General features: G+C 62.9%; 1 protein-coding gene across 1 annotated transcript; it reads left to right on the top strand.

Moving 5' to 3' along the window:
• The first annotated feature begins 2,891 nt into the window (after nucleotides 1–2,891).
• LOC117005435 (TBC1 domain family member 24-like) lies at nucleotides 2,892–8,956 on the top strand. Its single transcript, XM_033077048.1, has 9 exons — nucleotides 2,892–2,994; nucleotides 3,523–3,592; nucleotides 3,708–3,771; nucleotides 3,858–5,062; nucleotides 5,517–5,675; nucleotides 6,035–6,098; nucleotides 7,297–7,392; nucleotides 7,584–7,848; nucleotides 8,681–8,956. Exons 1-9 carry the CDS (start codon nucleotides 2,892–2,894, stop codon nucleotides 8,824–8,826), a joined length of 2,172 nt encoding a protein of 723 aa, XP_032932939.1. The 3' UTR covers nucleotides 8,827–8,956.
• Nucleotides 8,957–12,096: the final 3,140 nt, after the last annotated feature.

The raw sequence follows: 12,096 nt of genomic DNA on the forward strand, positions 1-12,096 counted from the left end.
CGCCGCGCGCAGGCGCCGGGAGGGCACGGAGGGGAAGGGGAAATGGGGGAAGGAAATGGGAGAGAGGAGAGATGGAGAGGGAAGGGAGGTGCCGGGACGCGGGCCCGGGGGAGCGGAGCTGGCACCAGGGGTGCAGCGGAGCGGGGTGCCCGGTGCTGCGGGAGCGGGGCCGATGGCGCGGCGGTTCCGATGTGCGGTGCGGGGGCCAGGGGCAGGTGTTCAGGGGCAGAGGTGCGGATGTGCGGGCTGCAGGGACACCGGTGCGGATGTCCAGGGTTTACAGGTGCAGGGACGGGGAGCAGAGATGCATTGTAGAGATGTAGAGGTGCAGACATTCAGGGTGCAGGTGTGCACGGTACAAAGTGCAGATGTGTGCAGATGTGCACAGCACAGAACCAGAGCTGTCCCTGCCCGTTCCTCCCCTCCCTGCTGCCTCACAAACCCAACACTAAGCGGTGGCACCGGTTCCCTTCTCCAAATCCTCAGCCCTGTCCCTGCCCATCTCCAGTGGCAGTCGCTGCCGTCCCTGCCCACGCCGATGTCCCCGGTCCCGGGTGACACTGGCGCTGCTGGCACTGTCGCTGTTTCGGCCGCGGTGGGCGCAGCCCCTCGCTCCTGCAGCAGCTTCCCTCCCGTGATCCGCCAGGATCTGGCCTCTCCCTTTGTTTTGGGGTGCGATCGGTGACGCAAATCGGGCACAATTTGAGGAGCAGCCTCAGAGCTTTGCCAGCGAGGCTTTATCGCCCTCATGACGTGTTGATAACGATAGTGATGACGATAATGATATGGACAATCATAACAATAGTAATTACGATATTGATAACGATAAGAGCGCATCCTCGTCAGCACGTTCCCATTCCCGGGGCTCATCCTGCTGTGCTCCCCCATTCCGGGGGCTGATCCCCGCAGTGCTCCCCCATTCCCGGGGCTGATCCCCGCTGTGCTCCCCCATTCCTGGGGTTGATCTCTGCTGTGCTCCCCCATTCCCGGGGCTGATCCCCGCTGTGCTCCCCCATTCCTGGGGCTGATCCCCGCTGTGCTCCCCCATTCCTGGGGTTGATCTCTGCTGTGCTCCCCCATTCCTGGGGCTGATCCCCGTTGTGCTCCCCCATTCCTGAGGCTGATCCCCGTTGTGCTCCCCCATTCCCGGGGCTGATCCCGCTGTACTTCCCCGGGGTGGGCTCTGTGTCCTGGCCCTGCTCTCTGCACACCCGGAGATGCTCCCGCTGCCGTGGCCATCAAACATTCATGGCCTTCGGCTGCGCTGCTCAGCCGGAGCCCCACGGCCTCTACATATTTAATATTTCGCCATTAAAAACGCATGAGGCGACATTTCCCTTCTTCCTATCCCTGATTCACCTCCGGAGCGTGTGCCAGAGGTTTCAGAACTGCTTGGGCTGGCAGGAAGCGGCGGCCGCTGTGCTGGACAAGGCAAATGGGGATAAGGCGGCCGATAATGTCCGGGAAAGGCAGCGGGAGCCGCTGCTGCCAGAGCTGGGCAAAGGCTTGGAGCTGCAGAGAGAACGAGCGGCCCCTGGCACCGGCAGCAGAGCGGGGTGCGGTGTGGGGACCCCCCGGGCCCCAGGAGCGGGGCTGGGGCCGTCACTGCCCCTTTGGGAGCAGCCTGGGGAGCAGAGGCTCCGGGGCAGATAAGGATAAGGAGATAAGGATAAGGAGATAAGGATAACTCCCACTGAGAGACCCCCTCATCCCCCTCCCACCCGGCACAGCCCGGGGGTCTTTGCTTGTTCCCACTCCTGGGGACTCCCCGTTTGTCAGGGGCAAAGGCGGGCAGGGCTGACGGGACAGCCGAGCTGCTCCTGAGGAATTGGGCCCAGCACGGAGAAGGTGAGGAAAGGGAGAGGATCCTCAAGCAGGGAGCCTTGGCCGCACTGCCAGGAGATGCTCAGGGAGATACTGCAGGTGCAGGTCAGAACAACCTGCGGCTGCTCTTATCACGACAGGAACATCCGATTTTAAAGGCAAATAAAAAGCCTTTAAAATGTTAGGATGCGTATAGCAGTGCCCGCTAAGTGCGGCCTGAGGTGTGAGTTCTGCGTCAGCGCTGTCGGCCCGGGGCGATGTCCTGGGAGCCTCCCTGGAGGCTCCAGCCTCTGCTAGAGACTGCTTTTCCTCCAGCTCAGCTCTTCTGTCCGTGAACGCACCGCTCAGTCTGCAGCTCTGCGGCGCGTTCTCAGGCGAATATCCATTGGTACCAACCATTCCCCCGGGGGCAGACCCGGAAAGCTGGAGCCCCAGGGCCGTGCACACCGCAGCCGCAGCTTGAGCGCCACCGCACCGGGGGGCGCGGGGGCTGTGGGGCCGCATAGCCCCGAACTTCCCAGGGGCTGTGCTGGAGCGGCGCCGCGCACCCGCGGCCCCGGCTCCCACAACGCACGGCGGGGCCAGCCGGGGGTCACTTCTGCTCTGTCCCAGATGTCCCTCTGTTCCCGGTGTCCCCGGTTCCCGGCCCCGCTCTTCACAGCTTCTGTCCCCGGCTCCCCGCCAGCGGGAAGCAGTGCCAGCCCCGCTCAAGGCCGGGCCATGGCCGCAGCCCCCGCCCGCCTCAGCCCCCAGCCCCTCCTGCCGCGGGCGCTGAGCACGGAGCGAGCCCCAGAGCGGGAACACGAAGGTTATCCTCGGCAAAATAAAGGATTCATTTACTGCTCGTGTTGCTGGTTGATGTTATCTCAGCCCACGGGGTGTTTACAGCCCCCCAGCTGGGCCCGGCGTGGAACTGGGGCAGGAAGGGGCGATGCGGGCGCGGAGCTGCTCCACCCCTCGCTGTATTTACCCCAAATAAACGCCGCTGCCGGCGCTGGCTTTCACCTTAAAAGCGCGGGTAGGTACTGGGGCCAGAGGGGACCCGCCAGGGGTGGCCGAGCTGGCACATGCTGCAGGTGGGGCTCAGCCTGCCCCGCTCCCCCGGGGGCGCGGCCGCCGCCTTCCCCATGGCCGAGCCGGCCGCGGCCGAGGACACGGGCACCGGGCAAGGTGAGTGCGCCGAGCGGGGCCCGCCCGTGCCGGACACGTCCGGCGGAGCACAGGGGCTGGGGCAGACCCAAATTCCTGCCCCGAGCTGGAGCCTCCATTCGGCACCCGGGGCCGGGGCACCGGCGGTCGGGCGGGCTCGGGCTGATGCTGCTCGGTAGCCGGGCAGGGCGACACCCTGGGGAGAGGACGAGGTGAATTTGGGGATCGCGGGGTACAAACAGCCTCTGATTCACCCCCGGTGTTGTCTCAGCGTGGTTTCTGTGCCCAGGAGCCCCCGTGACTGTGCTGGGGTCAGGCTGTGTTCAGGACAGGGCGTCGGGCCGAGCCACCGCATCCAACATCTGAACCCCGAACCAAACTGAGCCCGACCCGCTGCTCCTGCTGGCCTTGGGCAAGCGCCAAACTGAGCTGGGGAGCAAGAGCCAGAGCCGGACCCAGCCAGGGCGTCAGGACCGTCCCGATGTACCAGCACGTGCTGTCCCCCCGTGTCCCCTTGGCTCAGTGAGAATCCATCCTTGACTCCCCCAGCAACTGAGCACAGCCACGATAAAAACATCCGAGAGTTAATGAGTGCGCTAATTGACTCGATCCCTGCGCGGTAATCAGTGCCCAGCAGAGCTCACCCACGCGGGGATATCTCCCGTGCCCCGTGGAGGGATCGCTCGGACCGAGCTCTCCCGCAGCCCCAGGAAATGCCGCTCCCGTCTCTCTAGGAGGAGCTCAGACTCTGCTCTTCGCAGCGCCGGGCTGGCGCTGCCCGAGCCCTGCCTCGGGGCCGTGAGCTTTTGAAGGGCTGAAAAGCCCCTCACGGTGTGAGAAGAAATCCTGACACCCAGCTGGGACCTGGCCCCACACTTCTCCAGGGCCCTGAGCTGATGGGAGCGGGACAGGGCAAAGCCTCTAACCCTTCCCTTTTTAGGGGAGAACAAAGAAACCCGGGACGTGGCTGGGAGACCGGAACACCCTCAGCCAGGGTGAAACCCTGCTGGTGGGGCAGTGAAAGGTGGTCAATAAAAGCTCTTTGTCCTACAGAGGTTCTTGGCTCATCCCCGATCACCATCGTGGTCACGTCCGAGGCTGACACCTGGGACATCGACACCTCCTCCTGCCTGGGCTGCGGGCAGTTCGTGGACTGGGACAAGATGCCGGAGCCGCAGCAGGCGGCGCAGATCCCGCGGGACGTGCTGGACAGGCCCCCGAAGGAGCTGAAGAGGCTGGCGAGGGAAGGCTGCTGGGGCTGGAGCCACGCGGGCCGGGCCCGGCTCTACCCCCGGCTCATCCAGCGGGTCCCCTGCCGCCTCGTCACCCCCGACGCGCTCGTGTACAGGGACGTGGCCGGCCGGCTCTTCGGGAAGCCCAGCGTGAGCTCCCACCCTCTGCCCGAGTTCCTGGAGGGCTGCCCCATGCCCACCTACTGCCTCAACCCGCACGGGGTCACGGCCCTGAAGAAGATCCTCATCTGCGTGGGCACCCTGTTCCCCGACATCACGCACAGCCCCCTCCTGCCCGCGCTGGCGGCGCTGCTGCTGCACTACAGCGAGGACGAGGCGCAGTGCTTCGAGAGCGTCTCTCGCCTCATCGCCAGCAACGCTCCCCACGCCGGCTACATCGACCAGTCCTTCCTGGCCCACCAGGCCTCCTGCATGACCTTTGGGGACCTGGCCAACAAGCACTGCCCGGCAGCCCACAAGCTCATAGCCAGCGCCGCCGAGAACGTCCTCGAGGTCTACTCGGAGTGGCTGTCGTGGCTCTTCCCCGGGCTGCCCTTCGGCTACGCCGTGCGGGTGCTGGACGTGTTCCTGCTGGAGGGCCAGAAGGTGCTGTACCGCATCGCCCTGGCCCTGCTCAAGCAGTTCCGGCTCTCGGTGGCCCCGGCCGGGCTGCAGGGCTCTGACATCAAGGCAGAGCTGCAGGCTTTCGTGAGGAACATCGCCCAGCACGTGTCTGTGGACAAACTCCTGGAGAGAGCCTTTGGCATCCGCCTGTTCTCCCGCAAGGAGATCTGGCTTCTGCAGATGGCCAACAGGAAGGCGTTGATGGAGAGGGGCATCACCGTGGTGCAGAAAAGGTGAGGAGAGCTCTGCATTCCCCAGTTCTGGGGGCTGAGCAGGCAAAATGGGAGTTCCTCTGGAGAACACCCGGGGGGAGCTGCAGGCACCTCCCACAGCCAGGGCTGTGCTGAACCCTCCCAGCCCCTGGGGGACCCTGTCAGGGGACAGAGCACAGCCAGAGCTGGGGACCCGTCAGGGGACAGGGCACAGTAGAGACAGGAACCCTGTCAGGGAACAGGGCACAGTAGAGACAGGGACCTGTCAGGAAACAGGGCACAGCAGAACTGGGGACCCTGACAGTGGACAGGGCACAGCAGAGCTGGGGACCCGTCAGGGGACAGGGCACAGCTGAGCTGGGGATGTTGGCAGAGAGCTCACAGTGCAAAGAGCAGGACAGGACCTGCTGCAGGGGGCGGTGCCCCGAAAAGCAGAGGGGCCCCGCAGCCCAGCCTGATGTCCCTCCCCTCGCAGGCCGTCCTTCCACCTGGCTGTGGACATGCAGAACTTCAGCTCCAGCATTGTCACGGCACAGGAGATGCGCCTGGTCTGGTCCTGGATCCCTGAGCGCTTCTCGCTCTTCCCCCCGCTGCTGCTCTTCTCCACCTCCGAGGACGGCTGCAGCCTGCAGAGGTGAAGCCTCACCTGCCCAGCGGGGCCGGGCAGGTCGGGCACATGGGGAGACACGGGCAGGGCTTGGTAGTGGAGAAAGGAGCAACACAAGTGACCTGGGGCACCTCTGGGGCTGCTGGGGACCCTCCTGGCTCTGTTCAGGGTCCTGAGTGTGGCTTAGGGGATAGGGCAGAGCCTGGGCCCGATGGCCACCAACGCCCAGGCACTGCCCGGGCACACAGAGTCCTGTGGATGTGCCAGGCAGGGATGTCCCCGTGTCCCACACTGTGCCAGGCGCGCTGTGAGTGGCCAGGGACAGCCAGCACACCCTGCCCAGGGCTCCAGCTCCCCCTGAGCCCACCCCTTGTCCATCTCTGCAGGTTCTACACGTGCTGTGAAGGCTACGAACCCACGGTGCTGCTCATCAAAACCACCGAGGGGGAGGTGAGTGTTTCCCAGGCAGGGCTGGGGAGGGGACAGGGTGGGTGACCCCACAGGCTCTTCTTTTGGAGCACCCATGGGCTGTGTGGTCCCTGTCCTGCCCCACCCCGAGCCCGTCCCAGCTCCCAGGACAGAACAAACTGCACCTCTGGCCACCAGCACACACCTCAGCCGGGGGTGCTGGGGGAACAGGAGGAGTGGGTGAGGGGGAGAGAGGCCACCAGTGAGACTTGAATTGCAAATACAGACTGACTCATGGGTCCTTGCTGAGCAGACTCTCCTGAAGTCAGCAGATGCTTTGTCTGAGCCAGGACTTGCTTTCAAAGCACTATAGGCCAGGTTCTGTCTTTGACTGCAGGAGCAGCCACACAAGGGAAATGGAGGAGAAATAAGGACAGTTCCTACTGAAATAACTGCAAAGGCCTCTGAGCCAGGGCTCTTCCCAGAGACTCTGAGTGTTTCATAAATCCCTAATTTATCTCTCACTCTGCATCCCACTGTGGAGGCAAGTTCTGTGTATTGTTCAGGCCTTCCCAAAGATTTACTGCCCAGCAGTGCTGATGTCCCCAGGCTAACATTCAGGGTGGGGTGGAGATAAACACCTGCCACCCCCAGGGACTCGTGCAGACACGGGCAGGTGACCTAGAAAACCTTGGATCCTACAGGTTTTAGCTCCTGTTATCCTTTGGCTGTGCCAAGGACAGGCAGGAGGAGTTCCCAGCCCTCAGCAGGGCACCACAGCCATGGTCAGGTCAGGGGTGTCCACAGCAGGGTCAGACTTGGGCACCAAGGCTGGGTGGGTTCAGTGCAGGGCACCAGGGATGGGCAGTGCAGGATGGAGCTGGCACAGCAGGATTTGGCTCTGGGATTGCTCAGTATGGGGTACCAGGGATGGGCAGTGCAGGATGGAGCTGGCACAGCAGGATTTGGGGCTCTGGGATTGCTCAGTGTGGGGTACCAGGGATGGGCAGTGCAGGATGGAGCTGGCACAGCAGGATTTGGGGCTCTGGGATTGCTCAGTGCAGGGCACCAGGGATGGGCAGTGCAGGATGGAGCTGGCACAGCAGGATTTGGGGCTCTCATTCCCCAGGGGATGGGGCAGAGCACCTACCCTGCTGAGCCCGGGGTGATTCCCGGCACTCCTGGGGCTGGCTCTGCTCCCGGCCTGTCCCCTGACGGTCCCTGTGCTCTCTCTCCCAAGGTGTGTGGGGCGTTTCTCTCCTCCGACTGGAGCGAAAGGAAGAAGAGTGGAGCCACGTCGGGCTTCTTTGGGACAGGGGAGTGCTTTGTGTTCACTGTAAGTCACGGGTTATGGCTGGGTCTGTCCCTTCATTGCTGCCCTGCCAGGACACCCTGTCCCTTCCCTGCCCCAGGTGCAGACCTGGAGGCAGCACTCGGCCCCAGCCCCCCAGCAGCAGCAGCAGCATCTTCCCGCAGCGGTGCGAGGTGCCCCAGGGTCAGGGCTCACGGGTGTGTCCCGCTGCCCAGGTGCGCCCCGAGGCAGAGAGGTACGAGTGGGTGTTCATCAAGAAGCCGGAGCTGGCCAAGGCCGTGCCGCGCTCGCCTTCCCCCGCTCCCGAAGCCCGGCTCGGCCCCTCCCGGGACAGCCGCAGCTCCAGCCCCAACCACCTCGCCGTGCCCTCGCCGCAGAGGAGAGGCCGCCTGTCCCCGTTCCTGGCCGTCAGGCACTTCCTCCTGCCCTCCAAAACCGCCTCCATGTTCATGTCTGGCTCCCGGGACGGGATCGTTATCGGTAAGGGGGGTCGGTATTGGTAACGGGGGGCAGTATCTATAAGGGGGGTCGGTATCAGTAACGGGGATCGTTATTGATAAGGGGGGGTCGGTATCGATAAGGGGGGTCGGTATCAGTGAGGGAATTGATATCAGTAAAAGGAATTGTTATCGATAAAGGGATTGATATCGATAACAGGGATCGTTATCGGTAAGGGGGGTCGATATTGATAAAGGGATCAATATCCATGAACGGGATCAGTATTGATAAGGGGGATCGGTATCGGTAAGGGGATCGATATCCATGAACGGGATCAATATTGATAAGGGGGATCAGTATCGATAAGGGGATCAATATCCATGAACGGGATCAGTATTGATAAGGGGGATCACTATCGATAAGGGGGATCAGTATCCATAAGGGGATCAATATCCATGAACGGGATCATTATCGATAAGGGGGATCGGTATCGATAGGGGATCGATATCCGTGAATGTCGGTACCTCCCCAGCTCGCACCCGCCGCTGCCGCGCTGGGAGGGCCCCGCTCCGGGTTAAACCCCGAGTTTTCCCCAAAGAGCTCCCGGTTGGGGATCTCGGGTTCAAGTCCGGGGAGGCGAGGGCAGCCCCCGCTTCCTCCAGCCCAGGGAACTTCCGAGAGCCCCAAGGGGAGCCCCAGAGCCCAAATCCTGGCGAGGTTCGCACCCCGGGGCCGGAGCGTCCCTGCCCAGGTCAGGAACCCCCGCAGGAACAGCCCGAGCCCCTCCCAGCCCCGGAGCGGGGCCAGGCCGGGACAAGGGACAGGGAGCGAGGGGCCGGGGCAGCCGGGCCCGACCCTGCGCTCGCTCTTGCAGGTGGAGGGGGAGGCCAAGCCCTGTCCCTGGACGCCAGCCTGCTCTGGGGACACACGGAGCACTGCGAGACCTTCGACAACCCCCCGCTCTGCCAGGAGAACTTCCAGGTGCAGCTCTTGGAAGTGTGGGGCTTTCAAAGCGCGTAGTTCCCGTGGGGACACCCCTCGTGTGCCACCCACGGGCACGGGGACCCCTCCCCGCGCTGGCCACCCCGGCCGGGCTGTGGCAACCTGTGCGGCAGCTCCACTCTCCATCGTCCCCTCCGCGGTCAGACCAGACCAGACCAGACCAGACCAGATCAGAACAGATCGGCCCTCGTGGGGCTGTGGAGAGGGCGAGGCAGTGCCAGGACCGGGATTGCGGGCCCTGCCCTTGGGGACATTCGAGGTCCCCTCCCACAGTTCAGACCCGGCCCGCTCCACCCAGTCTGTCCCAGTTTGGGGGGCTGGAGGGGAGGGCAGCCAGTCTGGAGTTTCTCCCACCTCCCTGGCCTGTCTGCAGCGTGGGGCTCAGCAAAGCAGTGACAGCACGGGCAGATTTTGTGGAATTCTGAGCCCAGGCAAAACCCCACTCCGAGCTCCAGAGCTCACCAGAAACACTTTCAGGTCCACTTCCCCCAGCCCCGAGCCCAGCACAGCCCTTCAAGCCACCCACAGAGCTCTGCAGCCCCCGTGGGTATCCAGGGCTGCCCGGGATCCACCAGCACCGGGAGAGACTCTGCTTGTCCCTGGCTGGAAGGTGCTGGTGATGGCAAAACTCTGCCTGGGGTTTGTGGGGTGCAGCTACAGCCCCAGGGGGACCCCACGTTTGAGGCTGAGCCCTTTGCTCTGTCCTGAGCCCCACATTTGGGGCTGAACCCTTTGCTCTGTCCTGAGCCCCACATTTGGGGCTGAACCCTTTGCTCTGTCCTGAGCCCCACGTTTGGGGCTGAGCCCTTTGCTCTGTCCCCAGCCCAGGGCTGGCGTGGGGCTGCAGGGCTGGACATGGAGGAAATTCCCCAATGGATCACTGGGATGGGCCATTTTAACGTGGAATGGGGAGGTTTGCTGTCTCTCTGTCAGTCATTGTATGATTGGAGGCCACGGGGAACCCTCTGGCTGTAGCAGGAGAACCTCTCCCATCCCAAACACATTTTCCCAGGTGGGGTCACCTCCCACTTACCCCAGCCATTCGGGGCAGGAGCTGTGGCTGCCCCGGGGCTGTGCCAGCACTGGTAGGAGGGCACAGCAGGAGCAGCGATGGCAGAGCTCCCACGGGCACAGGCTCAGAGCCTCCACGGGGTATCCAGGCACACTGGGAATGGCTCAGAGCCTCCACGGGGTATCCAGGCACACTGGGTGTGGGGTGTCTGGGCCAGAGCCGCCAGGAGGGGAATGAGCAGGAATGAAAATACTCGAGGGAAGGGAATTTCAGCAGTGGGAAGTGTGACCGCCAATTCATTCACCGCTGACTCAAACGGAGCCGATCCGGCTCCAAAGGAGGGAAGAGCTGCTCCTGTGACTGATCAGGATATACCCAGCAAACAGGGCTTGGATGCCAATTATGAAAAAGCAAACATTCATAAAGCTATGTGATCAGCAATTAATGAAGGCTCGTGTCCTTGTTTGTTAAAATGTGTAAATAGTGCCGAATTATGATGAGCAAGGAGCCTCTAATGGGAACCCCCAGCTCCTGCCTTGGCCAGCCGGAATAAAGAAATAACAACAGGAATCGCTGGGCTCGGGGTGGGAACCGGCGCTGCCAGCCGGGAATGAGCCCGGGCCGGGACAGCGCGTCTCGAGCGCCCCGCCCGTGTCCCCAGCGGCAGCAGGACACGGCCGTGGGGACAGGAGCTCCCCGACCCACCTGCTCCGAGCACTTGAGGCTAGAAATGCGTGAAGAGCTCGGCTTTTAATGTGGCATCTCTGTTTTCCACCCAAACGAGCCTCACGCACGTCCTGCAGGGTGCAGGGGATGGAGAAAGCCTCCGGCTCCTCACCCCGAACAGTGAGGAGGTGATGCCATCCCCAGGCGCCGGGAGAAACAGCAGTGGGTTTGCCCAGAGAGGGATGGGCAGCCCGGGCACTGCACTGGGCACAGCAGGTGCGATGGGTAGAGCTGGGGGCACTCAGACCTTTCCCGATCCTCGTGGGAATCCCCTGGCAGCCAATCCCGCTGTCATTTACATACAGCTGCGGCTCTCATGGGCTTCCTGGGACGGAAACCTCCGGCAGTTCGGGGTGGAAAAGCGTGTGCAGACCTGCCGGGATCGGCAGGGAAACACTTCCCAAGGCTCAGCACTCGCATCTCCCGAGCTGTGGGAGCCACGGGCTGGGTGCCGACTCCCTCCCACTCCCCGTGCAGCAAAGCTGTTCCCAGGGCTCCTGCCTGGCCACAGGCACCAGAGTCCAGGGCACAGCTGTAGCCAGAGTCCAGCCTGAACATCAGCACAGCCCCTGGTGGAGCAGGAGCAGAGCTCCTAGCTCACATCCATGGCCCGCCTGTGCCCACTGGGTCCCCTCGCTGGGATGAAGGCTCCCATGAGGAGTGAGAGGCAGTGCAAGGAGCTTGGCAGAGCCCCATTCCCAAGCTGGGGGACAAGGATGGGCACCAGGGCTCAGCAATCTGGCACAAAATCCCTCAAACCCACTGAATGAAGCAGGGCTGCAAAGCCGGCCAGGGAAGAAAGAAAAAGACTTGGGGAGCTGTCACTTCTTAGAAACTCTGCTCCCTTCTTTCCTCATCTTCCAGAACTCTTACAGTAAATCAAGATTTTCCCAGCACAGCACTTTGGCTGCCAGACCGAAGCACTCTGCTTTTGTCTCTCGTTCCTCATCTCCTCTTTGCTTCCCCGTGGCCTTTGCTGGGAAGTTTGCCCCGGTTTTTTCAGGAATGTGTCAGCAGTGCTGTCCCAGAGCCCTATTCCCCACAGCTCCACTCATGCGGCTGGGAATGCACAGCTGAGGCTGGGAAATGCAGGTGGCTGCTGAGTGCTCTGGCTCAGACGTGGCATTTCCAGGAATAGGAATTGTCCAGTGTGGGCTTCAATTCCAGCGAGTTTTTCACCTCTTCTTGTTTGGAGGCATTTGGGAATCCTCCACGTCCACCCTGGCTCCTGGCAGGATGGATGGCAGGCAGGGAGGGCTGCGGGACACAGAGCCTGTTCCACATCTTGGTAGGAAAATGAATGATCTGGGGCGCAGTTCCTGCCCCCTCCATGCATCATCCCAGCAGAGGCTGCAGCTCCCCAGCTGCACAGCAGAGGTGTCCTGGAGCTCAGCAGGAAGGACCCCAGGGGGCTGTGTCGCCGCAGGACAGGGCAGCCTGTCTGTGCTTCAGCACCCGTCCTGCATCCCTGTCCAGGGTCCTGCGTTCCTGCAAGGACAAGGACAGGCTTCCCTGAGCTCAATCACAACTGCCCCCAAGCGCCCACCGTG

Source organism: Catharus ustulatus, chromosome 20 (assembly GCF_009819885.2).
Source record: "Catharus ustulatus isolate bCatUst1 chromosome 20, bCatUst1.pri.v2, whole genome shotgun sequence".
In the NCBI taxonomy this organism is placed as follows: domain Eukaryota; kingdom Metazoa; phylum Chordata; class Aves; order Passeriformes; family Turdidae; genus Catharus; species Catharus ustulatus.

Excerpts from the sequence above, each read along its gene's own strand:
- LOC117005435 (XM_033077048.1), top strand. The coding sequence starts at position 2,892 with ATGCTGCAGGTGGGGCTCAGCCTGCCCCGCTCCCCCGGGGGCGCGGCC. Across the intron at positions 3,772-3,857 it reads CCGAGCCCTGCCTCGGGGCC|GGCCCTGAGCTGATGGGAGC; the intron begins GTGAGCTTTTGA and ends ACACTTCTCCAG. Across the intron at positions 7,393-7,583 it reads GGGAGTGCTTTGTGTTCACT|GTGCGCCCCGAGGCAGAGAG; the intron begins GTAAGTCACGGG and ends CCCGCTGCCCAG.